Source organism: Pseudophryne corroboree, chromosome 7, assembly GCF_028390025.1.
Source record: "Pseudophryne corroboree isolate aPseCor3 chromosome 7, aPseCor3.hap2, whole genome shotgun sequence".
Classification (NCBI taxonomy): Eukaryota; Metazoa; Chordata; class Amphibia; order Anura; family Myobatrachidae; genus Pseudophryne; species Pseudophryne corroboree.
In genome coordinates this window covers 268667332-268688823 of record NC_086450.1, presented here as the reverse complement: position 1 = coordinate 268688823, position 21492 = coordinate 268667332, and the positions used below count along the sequence as shown (strand labels likewise).

General features: G+C 46.5%; 1 protein-coding gene across 7 annotated transcripts in view; it reads right to left on the bottom strand.

The window, feature by feature from the left end:
• The window catches only part of HECW2 (HECT, C2 and WW domain containing E3 ubiquitin protein ligase 2), a 1325610-nt gene that overhangs the window by 529118 nt on the left and 775000 nt on the right, over positions 1-21492 (bottom strand). For all 7 annotated transcript variants that reach the window (XM_063934135.1, XM_063934134.1, XM_063934138.1 and 4 more), the window contains one exon: positions 1527-1599. In XM_063934135.1, coding sequence (XP_063790205.1) covers positions 1527-1599 — 73 coding nt within the window. The remainder of the gene's footprint in view (positions 1-1526; positions 1600-21492) is intronic.

Here is a 21492-nt window from a genome sequence, read left to right as displayed (position 1 = left end):
TGGTCTTCATTAACCTTCCTGACTGTATTTGATTATTTACATTAATTATGTAACTTCTATACCTTTCTATATTCTGTATTTTGCTAATAAAATTCAATAAAACTGATATTACAAAAAAAAATTACAATTACATTTTTCAGATATGCTGAAATATAAAGATCTTGTTGCATTATCCCTATAAGCAGGGCCGTCTTTTCATATGGGCTCAGTAGGCAGTTGCCCAAGGGCCCTAGGAGTATAAGGGCCCTAGGCTGATAGATGAGGGTCCCCTTTCTCCAGGGGTACTAGAGATATCTCACTTAAAAGCAGTGGTCCTACCAAGCCTGTTAATTGCTATTCCCGGCCAGATATCTCGGGCTCTCTCTGACTAAGAGTTTTTCTAAGGGTATACTCCAAAAGCCCAAAACCAGAGAAATCAGCCTTCCCCCATATTTTCATTGGTGGATTGCTCTGGCTCCTGAGCTCTAATCCCCATGTCCCCAAAACCTCCTGAAAGGTGGTACTCTCTAGTTTTTTATCCCATTCAAACCTAAGAAATCTAATTCCAGGAAATGGGGCAGGGGCGTTTCAACAGAGGAGGGGGCCCGTGTGCACATCCGGGTGGGCCCCCTTCTCTGCACTGCGCAATAGTATCCAGCATTTGCCAGAGTCTACTGTGCATGTGCAGGTCTCTGAAAACATGGCTCCCATCATGTTCCGGAGACCAATTTAGCTAGTGCGCATGCGCAGTGGCCATTTTGGCTGCGATTTTTGCTGCGATTGCAGTGCCCGACACTGGACTTCGGAAACGTAAGTATTCAAATATGGGTGCAGTGTGTGCAGTGTGCCTCCCCCTGGACCCAGGGGCCCATGTGAACCGCACACATTGAACCCATTATAGAAACGCCAATGAACTGGAGATATCTGCAGTCAAGCAAGCTGCCTTCTCACTGGAAAATTATTAATATTAAGCCCACTCCACTATCCACCCCTCCCCTGCGCATTAAACACCCCCTAACACCATGGAAGTCATGTACCAGGGCCCCTTCATTCAGCCCATTACCCCCTTCTACAGTTAAAGGTTCTCCCTCCTGCTCCATTTCCCACCATCTGTGCAGTAATGGAGTAATTTGCAGAAATTACTGCTCCAGGTCATACATGCTGAGTGGAAGATAGAACACCCACTCCCTCCCGCAGGACATCAAAGCTGCCACCAATAGCACCCCCCTAGCGCTACTGCTGGAGGGGCCCCAGTGCTTTGCTTTGCCCAGGGGCCTACACAGCTGTTAAGATGGCCCTGCCTATAAGCCTCCTAAATCTATTTTACAATTATAGTTAAATGTCATACTGTACATCAGTAGGTTTGTTAAATACAATTTTAAATAATAGATCTTGGTGTAAGGATCTTTCTTAATTCATATACGTTTTTGATGTACTATATGTACTGTAAGACTTTATGCGAGATGTCTATAGTCTGAATTGGCTAGGAATTTACTGGCATACATGTTGGGCTATGTGATCAGTTCATAGTCAAAATGTAAACATACCAGATAAAGTGAAGCTGGCCAGTTTTCGACATTGATGAGCAGCAGAAAATCCTTCCGCACCATCTGCTCCCATCTAAAAAGAAAATGAATATGAGACAAATTTTCTATATAACATTAAATTTACATTATTCAGTAAATTACATATTTACATTGCATGAAATTGGAACCGTCTCTGGAAAAATAACATACTGTAACATATGGAAAGGAATAACATACTGTAACATATGGAAAGGAATAACATACCGTAACATATGGAAAGGAAACTAGTCATGGCTGTCTTGGACCCCATCTTTCAAATTTATCATTTTTAATTATGTTACATATGTAAATATATTTACGTATTTATTCAGTGGTCATTTTTAATGTTTTGCTATATTTTCATTTATAAGCATACATATTCCAAAAAGACTGGTTAACTTTGATGAAAAAACCACCAGGTTTCTTTCAATGTGGTCACAATAAATGTACCACATGTAAATATATTAAAAGAAGAACGACCCAAATAGATATACCACATAAGAGAGAGATATACACCATAAAAACTTTAATTAGTTGCAATTCATCATACGTGATCTATGTATTGCTATGTAGTTGTAACCTTCCCTATATAGGACGTACAACTAGATCTCTAAAGACTCGTTTTTTAGAACATAGGAGAAATATACTTAAAAAATATATGAAACACAGTGTATCACGGCATTTCTGTGAAAAACACAATGGTGATCCTGACACCCTAAATCTTATAGCTTTAGAACAGATACAACCTACAATAAGAGGGGGAGACAGATACATCAACCTTTGCAAGAGGGAAGCCTTTTGGATGTTGCAATTTAATTCTCTGTATCCCGATGGTTTGAATGAGAATATGGAAATGAACTCTATTATTTGAGAATCAATCCAATTGGGTGCTCATATATACATATATATAAATTGTTGGGAAATATACACATAATCGTATATGGAGATATGTTTATTAGCATATCCCTACCTATATTTATATAGGATGAGATACTTATTTTGCCTTAGGTTCTTCTATCTCTGTAATTGTTCTTCCCCCCCCCCTCCCTTCTCCTTTACCTGTAAATTAATGAAATAAACAAATGAATGATTACTATGTAAATAATATCAAAGAAATTATGCTGTTATTTATTATAATGATACACTCTTTTTAATAGATTCCATGATGTATTTGTGCATTATATGAAAATAATATGTGTATGCATATATACAAAAAACAATATCTGTGCTATCATTACCTTACTCTATCTGTATATGAATATACTAACTAATTAGAAAGGGAATGATTTGAATACTTAAAAAACGTTTTATTGTTTATATAATGACAAATTGCTCTAAAGTCGATTGTATCCTAGCAACATAATAAACAGGGTGGGCCGTCTGAACAGTCCGATCACGAGTCCACTCCGGGACACTTGATGTGGTCCCACAGTGCATCGGGCGCGTTCCAGCCGTGCGTCTCACGGACTGCTTCCGGTTTCGGAGCCCGTGAGTTGTGACAACGCACGGCGGATCACGACACAGGTGCGCCCGCCTCTACCTAGGTGGGCGTCCTGATGCAATGTGTGACACACCGAACCTATCAATAGGCTTATAGCACACCTGATTTTTGTTTTGATTAAGGATACTGGTGAGTGACAGGTCACATGACCGGCACATATATATATTTGTTTTACTATTCTACTGTGAATAATTGTATTAATTGAAGATATAGTAAATTATTTGGGACTGACCTTCTAGATGTATATACTAAATTTTTATATTTTAACTTGGATCAGTTAATTAGAGCTATTTTAGCTGCAGTGCAATTACCAATTAGTGAGGTATAAAAATGGCTCTTAGTGACTCTGAGATTTACTTCTGAAGAAGCTGAGCGACCTAGCCCAGAGAAACGCGTTAAGACACTGCTGTGGAACCTAAATCCTATACCATCTTGAAACTGATCCAGATAAGGACTTTTCCATTTCCATTTGGGATTTCCAAGAAATAGGAAATAAACCTCTCCTGTTTTTAACCCATCTAGCAAGATATGGAAACCCCCTGAACTCTCTACGCAGACGAGCAATTAGTCATCATCTCGTGGAACTGTGTGTGAGGTATTATCAGGTTATTACCAGCTGACTGTGCAAACAATCTACAAGGAGGAGAGAATTTCTACCTATTTGGAGTCCGGGATCACTAAATAATGGTTTGGTTCCTATCAGCAGATTGAAATACCATTATCTCAGAACCAGTGTTCTTAATTTATTTTAATCAGATTTGTATGTGTATTGATTGACAATTTAGCCACTTATGCGGTTTTTATATATTAAAAATTAATCTATATTTAACTGATCCAATTGTTTTATTGATTTGGAGATACAACTCATAGCGCTGGTAATTCCTTTATATATTGTTTATTCTTTGTGGGATCTGACGAACCTCTTCCAGTGGGTATTTAGTGGGTATTTATACCATTATATTCCAAAAAGACTATGGGGCCTTTTCATCAACGGGAAAGGGCCTTTTATACATGTGAAAACAGTAGCTTCCGCATGTTTTAACTAACAGACCCACTGACCCATGGGCAGATTAAGACAGGAGGGGACCCATGTGCAGGCTCTGGGGTGGTATTCATGTGACATGCGGTCAGGAGACCGACGGTCACGTGACCTCCCCCAGCATCCCGTCCCCTCACTATACCGACGGTCAGCATGACGACCAACAGGGATTATTTCCACACGTTGGTGTCCACGACACCTATTGAGTGGGGATAGAACCCGTGGCGAGCGCAGGTCACCACTGAGCCCGCATGGGGCTTGCTGCAATCCCTCTGGGATCCTGGCGGCGGTATGCTGACTGCCGATCTCCTGACAGTCAGTCAGCCATACCACATCCCAGGCTCTATGTGGGCCCCCTTCTCTCCATCAGTGGCCGCAGCACTGTAGACTCTGGTATTGGGAAAATGGTGCCACAGGAATCCAGAGTGGTAAGTATAATTATAAGAGTGCAGGGTGTGCGGTGTGTACCCCCCCCCCCCCCCTCGACCCATTGGCCCGTGTGCACTGCACACCCTGCATCCATTATAGATATGCCAATACACTGACCACTGCTGCAAAGCAACAGACATCACTGATAACTTCTGCGCACAGCAAAGTCCAGTTGTGGCACTTTGTCCCCATACACTAGTATGGAGAAATAAATGAATCAAGCTCCAAAACCTGAAAGTTTTCAAAGCTTATCTACAGGTACTAATGCCTGTAAGGAGATTCGGAATGTGAAGAAATACCTAACTGGGTCCCTCTGCTTCCATTGGCTTTGCACATGCCTGAAGTAAAGTAACACAGGTGCAGTAACATTGCTGGATCAAAACTCAGCAGTGTAAACGTTCACCAATACTAATTAGTGACAAAAGTGTGTATGGTATGATAGGGATCTTACTTCATAAAGCAGCTGTGCAGTGTTAGAGCAATACTGAAGATGTGGATCTCCCGCTGCCCATAATATGCAAAGGGCATTCACATGTTCTATAATAAAAAGGCCTTTATAAAGCATAATAAACAGTAACGTGGTAATTTATATATGTTTGCAAATAGGGGTTATCCTACTTATTATTGTTATTATTATTATTGTTATTATTATTTATTTATTTTTATCTCAAGGTTTCAATAACTCCATACAAGACACCAAAATTTGCAGGATACATAACTACCGCCTAATACAACAGTATGTAAGTTCACATAGATGCATAATTACAGTGAGCAGTTAGCATAATTATGAAGAGAAGACAAAGGGAAGAGGGCCCCCTGCTTTACAATTTACAGAGGATATGGTTGGACACAATGGTAGAAAAGGGAAGAGACTGCAAAGTGAGGTGGAGGGGTGGTAAGATAGAATGAAATAACAGTTGAAGGCTAGACGAAAATCTAGTGAAGTGAGAGAATGGGCTGGAGGATGGAGAACAGAGGCGTAACTAGGGTTTTCGGAGCCCAGGGCAAGATGAACAGTGGTGCCCCCCCCCCTCCCAAAAAAAAAAAAAAACCCCTAAGAAAAAGTATGTTCGTCGCGCGCCGAAAAATGGACGTGGCCACGCAGCAAAAGGGGAGTGGTCACATACCAGAAGGGGTGTGGTCACCAAAAATGGGGCGTGATAACATGACTATCACCTACCCCCTGCGTCTTCTCTTCAGCACACTATCACCTCCCCCTTGTGTCGTCTCTCAGCACACTATCACTTCCCCCTTGTGTCGTCTCTCAGCACACTATCACCTCCCCCTTGTGTCGTCTCTCAGCACACTATCACTTCCCCCTTGTGTCGTCTCTCAGCACACTATCACCTCCCCCTTGTGTCGTCTCTCAGCACACTATCACTTCCCCCTTGTGTCGTCTCTCAGCACACTATCACCTCCCCCTTGTGTCGTCTCTCAGCACACTATCACTTCCCCCTTGTGTCGTCTCTCAGCACACTATCACCTCCCCCTTGTGTCGTCTCTCAGCACACTATCATTACATTTTTGCACATGACGGCGGTAGAGTCCCCTTTTTACACAGTACGAAGACAGAGTCCCCTTTTTACACAGTACGAAGACAGAGTCCCCTTTTTACACAGTACACAGGCAGAGTCCCCTTTTTACACAGTACACACAGTACCAGATACACATTACCCCACAGTGCCAGATACACATTGCCCCACAGTGCCAGATACACATTGCCCCACAGTGACAGATGCATATTACCCCACAGTGCCAGATGCATATTACCCCACGGTGCCAGATACATATTACCCCACAGTGCAAGATACATATTACCCCACAGTGCAAGATACATATTACCCCACAGTGCCAGATACACATTACCCCAGTGCCAGATACATATTACCCCACAGTGCCAGATGCATATTATCCCACAGTGCCAGATACCCATTGCCCCACAGTGCCAGATACATATTATCCCACAGTGCCAGATGCATATTACTCCACAGTGTCAGATACACATTACCCCAGTGCCAGATACACATTGCCCCACAGTGCCAGATGCATATTACCTCAGAGTGTCAGATGCATATTACCCCACAGTGCCAGATGCATATTACCTCACAGTGCCAGATACACATTGCCCCACAGTGCCAGATACATATTACCCCACAGTGCCAGATACACATTGCCCCACAGTGCCAGATACATATTACCCTATAGAGATACACATTGCCCCACATTGCCAGATACACATTGCCCCACAGAGATACATATTGCCCCACATTTCCAGATACACATTGCCCCACAGATATACATATTGCCCCACAGGGATACACATTGCCAGATACACATTGCCCCACAGAGATACACTTGCCAGATAGACATCCCCCCACTATCCCCCCCACTCACCGATCTCAACGCTGGCGCCACTGCTATCTGCAATGTGAGGGAGGGGAGGAGAGTGCAGCACCTCTCCTGCCCCTCAATGCATCATGATTAAGTCCGGTCTCCGGCTGACGGATGCGGGTATCTTGGTTTGGTTCATTAGCCAATCAGAGCTCGCGGACCGGCAGCCAATCAGGAGCAGGTCCGCGAGCTCTTATTGGCTAACAAACCAAACCAAGGAGACTCGCCCCACCACCGGAGACAAGACACAGCACATTGAGGGGCAGGAAAGGTGCTGCGCTCTCCTCCCCTCACATAGCAGGGGGATGGCACGGGGGCAAAGCTACCATAGCGGGGGCGAGTGGGCATGATGCCCTGGCCACCAGTGGCGCCCCCTTCTGCTGGGCCTGCCTAGGCGCCCAGGGCACGTGCCCAGCTCGACCCCCCTTAGTTATGCCTCTGATGGAAAAATCCAGGATGTGAGAATGGGAAGTGGTGATGAGGAAAAAGGTGAGGGCAGGAGAGAGTGTATGAGCAAATTAAGCTGGTGGTGAAAAGAGAAACGGGTCTGATTGCAGTCATGGTGGGGGACTCTGTGAAGCGGGTTTCCCTGCTATAGCGTCCGTCCACTGGCAGGTTCAGCCTGGTGCTGATCATAGGAGAAACAAGGGAACCATATCCTGCCCAACCCCCCCCCCCCCCCCCCTTCTCCTAGAAGCATTTTAACAGACATCTCTCACAGGTGCCGACTTTTAGCTGCACCTGAAATGGAATTTTTATTGTGACTGTCGACATTTCAACTGTGGCTATGTTTATATTTTAAATGCCTACATTTTGACTGTGTCTACATTTTAATTATCAATATTTTGACCCTATCAACATTTTTCCGCCTGTCTATATCATACCTCCGAAATGTCCCGTTTTTTGCGACTGTCCCGCTGTCCCACCCTCAGGCCACATTGTCTCGCGGTGGGGTGGGGGGGCAATTGAAAGGCTCCTGTCACTCGCTCCCCTGCTTAGCAGAGCAGCGGTGAATAGACGCTGTGTGCATGCGCACTGCATCTATTTACAGTACACAGAAAGTGTAGGGGCATGCCAGCAGCTCACAGAGCACTTGGCATGGCATACCCCCTCAGTGTCGAAAACTCCCGCAAAGCCACACCCCCTTTTCCACAAGCCACACACCCTTTTCAGTCCTGCATCGCTTGCTCAAGATGGTGGTAGGTATGCTATATATTAATTGTCTACATTATGTCCATGTCTAATTATGCTTGTGTCAACATTTTGATTGTCTACATACAGTAGTATAGTGTAATACCATGCAATTGTACGGTATCACTTAAAGACTTGTCCCACACACAGATAATTTGCTGCAATTACAAACTGACTGTCACAATCCTGACTGTAGGTTTCATATTTGGTGACTTACTCCTGCCATCTGTCCCGGATCCTGTGTCTTTTTACCCACTGAGTTAAACAGCTTGTCAGCACTATGAGTTTTCCTGAGTTCTCTGCCTTAAAGGTAATAGTTAATTAGCTCCACCTGTGGTGATCTCCTGTGTGAGGCTGAATTCAGTAATCTGAAGTTTAGGCCTAAAAGCCAGCACCCTATGTTTTGCAGAAGTTCAGGCTTCAGTGTTCTCTCGGCCTGCTAGGCCTCATTCTACATCACAGCCTAGTCTAGAGTACTCACATGACAGTGACTGTTCACCTGACCCAGAGTTGTCCAATCCTCTGCCAGCCTGAGACTCTCTGCATCACCTAATCCTGCTCACCAATCACCAAGGACCAGGAAGTATAAGTTGGGAGACTGATTTGGAAACTGGGCCAGTTCCTCGTGTCACACACAGCTCTGTGTGAGCCTTAAAGCTGAGCTCCCTAAAGGTAACCTTTGTACTTTAGTTCCTGTGGAAACTCTGTTCTCTTGTTACCTCGTTTGGTTTACTTTTGTGTTGCCACTGATATTCACTATTTCCACGAGTCTCAATGTAAAGGCACAGCTGCACTGGTTCATCTTAAAGGCACAGTACTGTATTCCATAGTCTCAACTGAAAACCACAGCTGCCGTGTTTCATCTTTACTGCTGTTGTAGTTGTGATCTCCAGAGCTCCCGTATCCCTGTCACTTCCGTGCCTACAAGAACCTCCGTGTCTCAGCATCTCCGTGCCTCAGCACCTCCGTGCCTCAGCACCACCGTGCCTCAGCACCACTGTGCCTCAGCACCTCCGTGCCTCAGCACCTCTGTGCCTCAGCATCTCCGTGCCTCAGCACTTCCGTGCCTCCAAGCACCTCAGTGTCTCCAGGCACTTCTGCACCTACAAGCACTTCAGTGCCTCCTAGCACCTCAGTGCCTCCAAGCACCCAGTGCTCACAAGCGTAGTTGGTGTCTCCAGCATCCGGTACTCCTTAATTCATTCCTCAGCACCTTTTCAAGTTCTGTCTTTCAGGAGACCTCCAGCATCCATACGTGCTTCCTTTCTGCCGACCAAATTCTGCATGAGGAAAACCTAGATTCGGCCATCTCTGCTGCGGTTCCTCTTCCCGGTCACCGGAAGAAACCCCGAGCCCACAACACTCCCAAACCAGGTCAGTGAAAGTATTCACATAGTCCTCCAGTCGCCCGCACAGACTTCACTAACACCGGGTTCACAAAACCACAGTCATGACAGTAGGAATTGGCCCCATGGACCCGGCCGAAAGTGTTTGTCTGACGCAGGACCTCCTAAACAATATTGCAGGACGCTTGGAAGGTCTGGAGTCGACTCAGCATCAATTGGCACAGTGTCTGCAGCGGAATTCGTTCTCCAGAGATTCTCTGAACTTCTGCACTAAGACTCCTGACCAACTGCAGATTTTCTACCAGATGTTATTACAGTTACAAGAACTTTTGTCTAGTATTCTTTCCGTGATGCCTGATCTCTTCAGGAATACTACCAACGTTGTTGAGCCTGTTTTGTCCCATCCAGTTAATAGAGTCTCTTCCTCTGTGCAAGGAAAAGTTGTTCATCAGAGCTATCCACGGCCCAAACTCTCTGAAGCTGAACGTCAGCGGCGTAGGGAGCTACACCTCTGTCTGTACTGTGGAAATTCCGGTCATTTTGTTAAAGACTGCATTCTTCGTAAGCCAGGGAATGGTGACAAATCCCAGTATCACAGTGCTCATGTCTACAAGTCATCCACAGTAGCCGATCCTGCTACTGCTGACAGGGGTATCAAGATGGCTACTCTGAAAGAGACTCAAATTTATGACTGGGGTCCGGTGATTAAAAGACCTTATCCCAAGTTGGGTGTCCAGAGAAGAATGTTCAAGCCATTTAGAGTCACAGAGGAGTCCGTGTCTACAGCCCAAGGAGGGGCGTCCGTGTCTACAGCCCAAGGAGGGGCGTCCGTGTCTACAGCCCAAGGAGTGGCGTCCGTGTCTACAGCCCAAGGAGTGGCGTCCGTGTCTACAGCCCAAGGAGTGGCGTCCGTGTCTACAGCCCAAGGAGGGGCATCCGTGTCTACAGCCAAAGGAGGGGCATCCGTGTCTTCAGCCCCAGTGAGGGGTTCAGAGTGTCCAGCCTCAGGAGGGGGTTCTACAGAGTGTCCAGCCCCAGGAGGGGGTTCTTCAGAGTGTCCAGCCCCAGGAGGGGGTTCTTCAGAGTGTCCAGCCCCAGGAGGGGGTTCTTCAGAGTGTCTAGCCCCAGGAGGGGGTTCTTCAGAGTGTCCAGACCCAGGAGGGGGTTCTTCAGAGGATCCAGCGCCAGAGAGTCTTCAGAGCGCTGCCCAGCCAGAGAGTCTTCAGAGCGCTGCCCAGCCAGAGAGACTACAGAGCGCTTCCCAGCCAGAGAGACTACAGAGCGCTGCCCAGCCAGAGAGACTACAGAGCGCTGCCCAGCCAGAGAGACTACAGATCGCTGCCCAGCCAGAGAGTCTACAGAGCGCTGCCCACCCAGAGAGTCTACAGAGCGCTGCCCAGCCAGAGAGTCTACAGAGCGCTGCCCAGCCAGAGAGTCTACAGAGTGCTGCCCAGCCAGAGAGTCTACAGAGTGCTGCCCAGCCAGAGAGTCTACAGAGTGCTGCCCAGCCAGAGAGTCTACAGAGTGCATCCCAGCCCCGTGAAGTGGGGGCTCTTGCCTCAGCCCAGCCCCGTGAAGTGGGGGCTCTTGCCTCAGCCCAGCCCCGTGAAGTGGGGGCTCTTGCCTCAGCCCAGCCCCGTGAAGTGGGGGCTCTTGCCTCAGCCCAGCCCCGTGAAGTGGGGGCTCCTGCCGGTCCAGCAATATTCCAGGCTCCGCCTGGTCAGTCCGTCCCGGTTCCAGTCGGTCCAGCAATACTCCAGGCCCTGCCTGGTCAGTCCGTCCCGGTTCCATCCGGTCCAGCGATACTCCAGGACCAGCCTGGTCAGTCTCTGTTCGCTCCAGCCAATTCAAGTATCCTCGGATCCAATCCAGTCCTACTCGTCCAGCCAAAGATTTCTCCAGTTTCAGCCTCTAAGCTTTCGTCTGATGGTTTACCACCTATTTACTTTGATGGAGATTTATTGCAATATGCCGCTTTGGTTGAACAATTTCTCTCTCTGATGGAGTCTGATCCTTCAGGTGCAGTAACTCCTTCCAACGTTACTCAATATCTGTTCCTGGCATTCAGAGGAAGAGCTTTGGAGTGGGCCAACATGCTTTTTGAGAGTAATGATCCTGTGTTCCATGACTTACGGACTTTTAGTAATGCTGTGGTTAAAGAATTTAGTCCTAAACCTTTGGAATCTGACTCGGTAAAAGAATCATGCTCTAAAGGGAATGCAGAAGGAAGTTTGTGCTGTCCTCCCAGGGATAGTCTAAGAATCTCCTTCGGTAAGAATCCGACCATTAAAATTGCTCATGTAGGAGTCTCTCCTAGCCCAGAGAATTTAAAACTCCAGTGCCCCTCCTTTTCATCTGCAAACTGTGTATCTAAGAGGGATTCATATCTTCCATTAGACTTGGACTCAGACTCTGAATTTGATCCAGTTCATGATGCTACTCCTTTCTTGGAAGGTCCCATGTTTTCTAAGGAAGGTTTTTCTTTACAGGAGATTCCGCTCTCCTTGGTCAAAACCAAATGTTCCCGTAAGAAGAAGAGGCATCAACGAAGGTCCTAAATTCTTCTGTATGAATTTCTCAAGTTCCTCGAAGATTCAAGATGGGTGTCCGGAGTCCACCCTTGAAGAGGGGGGTACTGTCACAATCCTGACTGTAGGTTTCATATATGGTGACTTACCCCTGCCATCTGTCCCGGATCCTGTGTCTTTTTATCCACTGAGTTAAACAGCTTGTCAGCACTATGAGTTTTCCTGAGTTCTCTGCCTGAAAGGTCATAGTTAATTAGCTCCACCTGTGGTGATCTCCTGTGTGAGGCTGAATTCAGTAATCTGAAGTTTAGGCCTAAAAGCCAGCATCCTATGTTTTGCAGAAGTTCAGGCTTCAGTGTTCTCTCGGCCTGCTAGGCCTCATTCTACATCACAGCCTAGTCTAGAGTACTCACATGACAGTGACTGTTCACCTGACCCAGAGTTGTCCAATCCTCTGCCAGCCTGAGACTCTCTGCATCACCTAATCCTGCTCACCAATCACCAAGGACCAGGAAGTATAAGTTGGGAGACTGAGTTGGAAACTGGGCCAGTTCCTCGTGTCACACACAGCTCTGTGTGAGACTTAAAGCTGAGCTCCCTAAAGGTAACCTTTGTACTTTAGTTCCTGTGGAAACTCTGTTCCTTTGTTACCCCGTTTGGTTTACTTTTGTGTTGCCACTGTTATTCACTATTTCCACGAGTCTCAATGTAAAGGCACAGCTGCAGTGGTTCATCTTAAAGGCACAGTACTGTATTCCATAGTCTCAACTGAAAACCACAGCTGCCGTGTTTCATCTTTACTGCTGTTGTAGTTGTGATCTCCAGAGCTCCCGTATCCCTGTCACTTCCGTGCCTCCAAGAACCTCCGTGTCTCAGCATCTCCGTGCCTCAGCACCTCCATGCCTCAGCACCACCGTGCCTCAGCACCTCCGTGCCTCAGCACCTCCGTGCCTCAGCACCTCCGTGCCTCAGCATCTCCGTGCCTCAGCATCTCCGTGCCTCAGCACCTCCGTGCTTCAGCACCACCGTGCCTCAGCACCACCGTGCCTCAGCATCTCCATGCCTCAGCATCTCCGTGCCTCAGCACTTCCGTGCCTCCAAGCACCTCAGTGTCTCCAGGCACTTCTGCACCTCCAAGCACCTCAGTGCCTCCAGGCACTTCTGCACCTACAAGCACCTCCGTGCCTCCAAGCACCTCAGTGCCTCCTAGCACCTCAGTGCCTCCAAGCACCCAGTGCTCACAAGCGTAGTTGGTGTCTCCAGCATCCGGTACTCCTTAATTCATTCCTCAGCACCTTTTCAAGTTCTGTCTTTCAGGAGACCTCCAGCATCCATACGTGCTTCCTTTCTGCCGACCAAATCCTGCATGAGGAAAACCTAGATTCGGCCATCTCTGCTGCGGTTCCTCTTCCCGGTCACCGGAAGAAACCCCGAGCCCACAACACTCCCAAACCAGGTCAGTGAAAGTATTCACATAGTCCTCCAGTCGCCCGCACAGACTTCACTAACACCGGGTTCACAAAACCACAGTCATGACACTATTACTTTACAGGTGATACTGATGACAGCCATTTCGTGGCCAGTGAGATCTTACCCTCTTCACATCAAGCTTCTGACCTGAGATTTTGCTGTGCCAGGCCAAACCAGGGTCAAATCAGGTGTCAGGAAACAGTACTTGTTATCAGGGAACCTGGGACTAGAACCACTGAAAAGCTGGTAACAGACTGAATGTGGAGTGGCATAGGACTGAAATATATAAGCTAAAGCGGAATGGGTCTGGACTGGAGATTATAGACTGAACCATAATGGGACCAGATGGGATGCAGAATACTGGAACTTAAATAAAATATGATAACTGGAGATCATTAGCTGGAACCCGCAATGAACAGGTGAGATGACAAACTTGTAAATATGGTGTGACACACAGGAGTAGCAGAGCTCAGGTAAATGTACTATGCACACAGGAGCGGTTCTTGGTGCGGGCAAGCAGTGCCTGGGCCCGGGACGCTGCGGCCTAGAGGCGCGGCCACAGTCATTCCGCAGGCACCACCGCCTACCCGCACCCCGCTCCCCAGCTGCAGCAGACGCCGTGGGCTGTGTGGGCGTCCGCTGCAGCCGGCTCTAGTGACAGACACTAGAGGTCATTATTGACCTCTAGTGTCTGTGCGGCGCTGCTATGGAAGAGACGTCATGACGTCTCTCCCATAGAGAGGAGCCGCGGGAGGCCAAACGGAGCAGCAGCAGCGGTCGGGAAGCAGGAGCGGGGTAGTGGTAAGTATTGTTTTTTTATTTTTGTGCAGGGGGCACAACTACTGGGGGCACAGCAACAGGGGCACAGCAACAGGGGGCACAACTACTGGAAACTTTCACACTGGGCGCCACAAGGTGTAGAACCGGCCCTGTATGCACAGATATAGAGAATTATTAGGTAAGACACAAACGAGCAGCCTGACTATAGGCCTAATTCAGACCTCATCGCAGCAGCATTTTTTTTCTCTAATAGGTAAGACCATGTGCACTGCAGATGGGGCAGATATACTGTAACATGTGCATAGAGAGTTACATTTGGGTGGGGTGTGTTCAAACTGAGATCTAAATTGCAGTGTAAAAATAAAGCAGCCAGTATTTACCCTGCACAGAAACAATATAACCCACCCAAATCTAACTCTCTCTGCACGTTATATCTGCCTCCCCTGCAGTGCACGTGGTTTTGCCCATTAGAGATAGATTGTGTGGAACAATGCAGGAACCAGATAGGTACAGAAGTAGTCAAATGATGAGAGTCAAGATGGCTGCACCCATGTTGCGCTGGACCTAGTCACACTGTCAAAGAGGAAACAGAATCATTGGAGGGAATGGCATACACAGGGTAATCCAGAAGACATGACATGCACACTGCACCACAGGGCATGCCTGGATGCCATATGAATAATGTAAGCTGATACAGAGAAACATGTCATGAAGTAAAACTTACAGCACTGAGGGGTCTATTCATGAAGCAGTTAAAAGAGTGGAGGAATGAGGCTGTGGAGAAGTTGCCCATGGCAACCAACCAGCTGCTACGTACAACTGTATAGTATGCAAATTATAAATGTTACTTCAATGCTGATTGGGTGCCCTGGGCAACTTCTCCACTTTTCACTGCTTCATGAATAGACCCCTGAATAAGGTAAGCAAGTCCAGAGGCCAGCATCGTGACACCCGGTATCGACATGGGTAGGTTGTAGTGTGAAGGCACCACCTAGGTTATCCGACCCAGGTCACGCTAAAAGGAACAGAAAGGCAGATCTGCTGTGCTTGGGGATAATGTCATCTCCAAGCACCGGCAGACTGGATAGCATCATCGACTTGGCAATAGCCCAGGTCCAGCCTGCAGTGTGAACATGGTTTCAGCAGCTGCGATATGGCTCGAAACTGTGTTCATTAAGACATGTCGCATCTGGCTTTTTCAGTTTGAAAGGGGTACAGTCCATTTTAGAAAAGGGCATACAGGCCAGTAATATTTTAATCAAAGTTGTTTAAAAACAGTTGGATCACTGAAAGAGGAGAGCTGGGTGACACTCAGGGACAGATTGGCCAATGGGTGCACCGGGAAGATTCCAAATGCATGTGGGGCCTGATTTTTCCTTGTGTTTCATCTGCGCTTTTGTCTGATTTCCAACATACATGCATGCATTGGTAATGGCGTTCGTACAGAGTTGCACACATGCACCAAGAAGTGTATTAGAAATGTGTTGGCCATTCCTATGAGGTTATCGGGTTTTGACTAATCAGACACAGATGTAACATAGTGTGGGCATGTTGCTGAAAGTGGTTGCATACAGAGACTTTGAATCGCTCACATTGGAGGCCATACTCAGACAGATGATCTGCATCTGGCATAGGACTGGTGAAAGTTTCATTGTTGAGACCGATGATGGCTTCTACAGATGCACAAAGCGTGACTGCAGCATCTGCAGACACTAAAAGTGTGTATCTCAGTCCTTGCGTGTTTTGATGCACGGATGTACACCAGGGAACTTGTAGCATCAAGTAGCTGCAGCTAAAAACGCAAAAAAAGGAGTCCACCTCAGAATCAGACTCTATGAGGAAGAATACCGCCCCCTCAACAGATCCAACCCCGCAACAGACCCAGCACCCATTAGGACTGTTTCCATAAATTTCCCGAGCTGGTTTTCCATCCCAGTCCACCCCTCATGACACTATTGAGCAGCATGAAGCAGATAAAGGGATAAGCTGCTGAGAGGTAGAGACTGCAACAAACAGACTGACTGAGATTTGTGGTTCCAAACAGAGAGTCCCCCTAAAGTGAGGCTGTACTTACCCTTTGGAGGGGAAGTAGCATCCTGACTCAGTACACTTCATTGGTGAAATAAAACCATTTTAGCATCTATTGTTTTGGACATAGGTGGGAAATCGATTAACTACAGTATTTTACCATGGGCTAATTGAAGCAGCAGGGCTATTCAATTAGCCCCAAAGGCAGCAGTTAATGGTAATTTGTTTGCAAGCCTGAGTTGACTCGAATAGAAATCCCTGTTAAATAGCCTATTTTCGGGTGCCGCGCCCATGTTAACACATAGGTCAAGGAACATATCACAGGTTTAATGGGCTAACGCCTGTTACAGTGTCATTTACCGGGCACGAAAGAGGGACTCTAACTCAATAGCCCTGGCCGTTAAAGCAAGAGGCTACCTTTTCACACTTGGTTAATTATCTGGGCTAAGTAAATTCCCCCTATAGGGGGTAATTCCAAGTTGATCGCAGCAGGAAATTTTTTAGCAGTTGGGCAAAACCATGTGCACTGCAGGGGGTGGGGGGGTGGGGGCAGATATAACATTTGCAAGGCACCGCTGGCACACACCTAGTTATGGACCTGGTTTGCAATAACTTTACATATCAGCGCTGCAATGTTGCTATGTGACTCCTAGATATATTTATACTTTAAGGTCAGCAAGCGGGGCGGACTTACCCTGTGCTAGGCGTTCGTCCGCATGTCTGAGAAACTGAACGTAGATGTGCTAAATTTAGCACATGTACGATCACATCTGAATTACCCCCCATTTGTGTACAATCTAGTACATAGGGGGTCATTCCGAGTTGTTCGCTCGCAAGCTGCTTTTAGCAGCTTTGCACACGCTAAGCCGCCGCCTACTGGGAGTGAATCTTAGCATAGTAAAATTGCGAACGAAAGATTCTCAAAATTGCGATTACACACCTCTTAGCAGTTTCTGAGTAGCTTCAAACTTACTCGGCATCTGCGATCAGTTCAGTGCTTGTCGTTCCTGGTTTGACGTCACAAACACACCCAGCGTTCGCCCAGACACTCCTCCGTTTCTCCAGCCACTCCCGCGTTTTTCCCAGAAACGGTAGCGTTTTTTCGCACACACCCATAAAACGGCCAGTTTCCGCCCAGAAACACCCACTTCCTGTCAATCACATTACGATCACCAGAACGAAGAAAAAACCGTGAGTAAAATTCCTAACTGCATAGCAAATTTACTTGGCGCAGTCGCACTGCGGACATTGCGCATGCGCATTCGCGACTAATCGCTCCGTTGCGAAAAAAAAATAACGAGCGAACAACTCGGAATGACCCCCATAGTATACATAGTCTAGTCAAAATTGAAACTTATTCAAAATTGAAACTTAAAACTGAAACAAAATTGAAACTTATTCAAAATCTCTCATAGTCAAAATCTCAAGTAAAAATAGTCAATATCAGTGATTCAGGGCTCTAGGGAGTTCAGGGGAAATCACAAAGTCAAAATCGGAAATAGTTAATATCTCACCGTGTGTATGCACCTTAACACCTAATTATGTGGACGACTGTCAGTTATTACGTTGTACAGAAGTGTCCACTTACAACTAGCCTCCCTACATGTTAAACAGCCCTTCTAGTCAGGCCATGCCGAGGCATGACTCAGTAGTGCCAAGCGCCTTTACGTGCGATCTGTGTGCGATCTTGGCTGTACCTGCATATGAAATGTACGTTACAATGTTTTTCTAGAAAACACTGTAACATACCATTTCATATGCAGATACAGCCACAGAAGCACAGAGAATATAAACATGCCGCATATCATATTAATCAGCAGAGTCTGCTGTGCGTCCTATTCGCATAGCAACATGAATAAGACACATTTTTGGGAAAAAAATATGCCCAATGCTAACAGAGTTGCACGGGACTGTTAGCTCAATCACGCCAGGCATCTACCGCTACATGGCGTATTGAGGCAAGATGTATTAGGACACATCTGTAGTTTTAATAAACAGTATTATACTATATTTATCTTTTGCTATAATAGCAGATTGGAGTTATTGGTGCTACTTTTTTTTTCAAAATTTAGGTGTTGTCTGCAAAGAGGTGGTAGCAAAGTACAAAGGAACTGATAAGCTTGCTGAAAGAAAATGTGTATAGGGATAAGAGAAGGCGGCCAAGGACAGAACCTTGGGTGATCCTTGTGGAAAGGGGAAGTAGAGGTGGCAGCACATACAGAGAAGAAGTGGTTAGACAAATAGGAGGTGAACAGGACACAGTTGAATCATAAAGACCTACACAATAGAAAGTATGGAGGAGAAGGTAGCGGAAAATTAGAAAAATGCTGCTAGAAGGTCAGGAGAATAAGGATTTCTATTTTATTCTCAAAAACGGTCTTTGCATTTGGTGGTTAGTACTGTACAGTAGGTCATCGGTGGAGTGAGAGACCAAATGCCAGATTGGAGTGGCAGGAAAGAAAAGAGGTTAAGCAATTTTAAACTACACAGAATAAAAAAAAACAAATGCAGATGCACACTCTAAGCACTGAATTGTGGTTGTAAGTAAAGCAAAAATGCAAGCAATTGGACAAAACCATGTTGTACTGCAGGTGGGGCAGATGTAACATGCACAGAGAGATTTAGATTTGGGTGGGGTTGTGCTTCAACTAAAATCTAAATTGCAGTGTGAAAATAAAGCAGTTGTGGGCTACATGGAAAAGCAGATAGTTTTTACCTTGCACAGAAGAAAATAGGATTTTAATACCTACCGGTAAATCCTTTTCTCTTAGTCCGTAGAGTATGCTGGGGTCACATCAAGAACCATGGGGTATAGACGGGATCCACAGGATTTATTGTTAAACTAAGGTGAGATACATACCAGCTCACACCTCAAGCACGCCGTACAACTTGGCATTTAACACAACGCAAGTCAACGGCATGAACATTATCAGCAACAGGCTGACTATAAACGTAACACAACATGTATGTAACCACAACTAATAACTGCAGATACAGTACGCACTGGGACGGGCGCCCAGCATCCTCTACGGACTAAGAGAAAAGGATTTACCGGTAGGTATTAAAATCCTATTTTCTCATACGTCCTAGAGGATGCTGGGGTCACATCATGGGGTTATACCAAAGCTCTAGAACGGGCGGGAGAGTGCGGATGACTCTGCAACACCGATTGACCAAACATGAGGTCCTCATTAGCCAGGGTATCAAACTTGTAGAACTTCGCAAAGGTGTTTGAACCCGACCAAGTAGCTGCTCGGCAAAGTTGTAAAGGTCAGCCGCCCAGGACGAGCCCACCTTTCTGGTAGAATGGGCCTTCACCGATTTCAGTAACGCCAATCCAGCCGTAGAATGAGCCTACTGGATCGTATGACAGATCCAGCGCGCAATAGTCTGCTTGGAAGCAGGAGCCTCAATTTTATTGTGAGCATGCAGGACAAACAGAGCCTCTGTTTTCCTAAACTGAGCCGTTCTGGCGACATAAATTTTCAAAGCTCTTACTACATCGAGAAACTTCGATTCCAGCAAGGCGTCAGTAGCCACTGGCACCACAATAGGTTGGCTCAAGTGGAACGACGAAACCACTTTTGGCAGAAACTGCTGACGAATCCTCAACTCTGCTCTATCTTCATGGAAGATCAAATAAGGGCTCTTGTGAGACAAGGCCGCCAATTCAGACACCCGCCTTGCGGATGCCAAGGACAACAGCATGACCACTTTTCAAGTAAGGAATTTCAACTCTACCTTCTGTAAAGGTTCAAACCAATGAGACTGAAGGAATTGCAACACCACGTTAAGATCCCATGGTGCCACAGGGGGCACAAAGGGCGGTTGGATGTGCAACACGCCTTTCACGAAGGTCTGAACTTCTGGAAGGGAGGCCAATTGTTTTTGGAAGAAAACCGATACAGCTGAAATTTGAACTTTAATTGAGCCCAACTTTAGGCCCGCATCCACACCGGCTTGTAGAAAATGGAGAAAACGTCCTAACTGAAATTCTTCCGTAGGAGCCTTCTTGGATTCACACCAAGACACGTATTTTCTCCAAATACGTGTTAGGGTCTCTTGCCCTGTGCTGCCACGTCGTCATGGCAACCGGGAGACAAGTGCTAGCGGAGTAACCTGAGCGCAGCTGATACTCCGGTTCGGGTCTTTTGCTGTGCAGTGGTTACAGGCTCTGTGCACGGCAGGGGATCCGGTGCTGGTTTTTGTGCTCACAGTCTGTGAGGTCTGAGTGGGGCGTGGACAGCACCTGCTTTATAAGGCCTCTTCTCATGTTAAGCAGATGCTGCTGAATCTTTGTTGGTTAGTCAGTTCCTGAAAGTTAGCCAGTACTGTGTAGCTTTGTATTTGTTGTTGCTTACTGCAAATAGGCCTGGGGATTTGGTACTACACTCTGCCAATCCAGACCTAGCAGTAAGACTGGAGTCAGTCGTTTAACCTGCTGGGGTTCTTTTGCTACTCTGTGAACTTAGCAGGTTTGCGGCTGTATTCTCAGACTGCCTGCCTAAATCCTGTCTCACTGTGCAAGGTGTTCAGGTATTCAGTTTAGTGGCAGTAAGCTGAACCTGTGCACTGCAAGTGAGGATTAGGATTGTGGAGACTCTCCTTGTGTCTATCATTCCATCTCTGACCAAGGAGTTTACTGCCACACCCGTTGGTAACCCTTTAGGGTTTTGCTGTTGCCCTTAGCAACAGCATTTCGGGTTCTCTACGTATTAAAACACAACATCTTGTTTTTTTCATCTGAGCATTCCTAATAATAGGGAGACACCCAGTTTCTTAGCCTCTGGGCTTCTCTGTTCACTTTGTGTTTATTTTGTTACCCTATCACCTTCTGTGTACGTAATGTCATATTCCCCAGTCTGTCTGTGAGTTCATTTGTTTTGCATCCCTATCCGTTCAGACACCAGTACATTCCTGCAGGCACTGGTGTGCATAACAGTTCAGACACCAGTACATTCCTGCAGGCACTGGTGTGCATAACAGTTCAGACACCAGTACATTCCTGCAGGCACTGGTGTGCATAACATATTCAGCAGCCTAATACTCCTGTTGAAATTTTGTGGGAATATGGAGCATACCCCTCAAAATACGTTGCAACAGGTGGTCGATCAGGTGCAGGTCCTGACTCGACAATTTAATGATTTGTCCATTAAAATGCACACCTCCCAGGCCGCTGGCGGAACTACCGCAGCAGCAGCACCTTCAGTGGTTAAGGAGCCGAAAGTAAATCTCCCGGATCGTT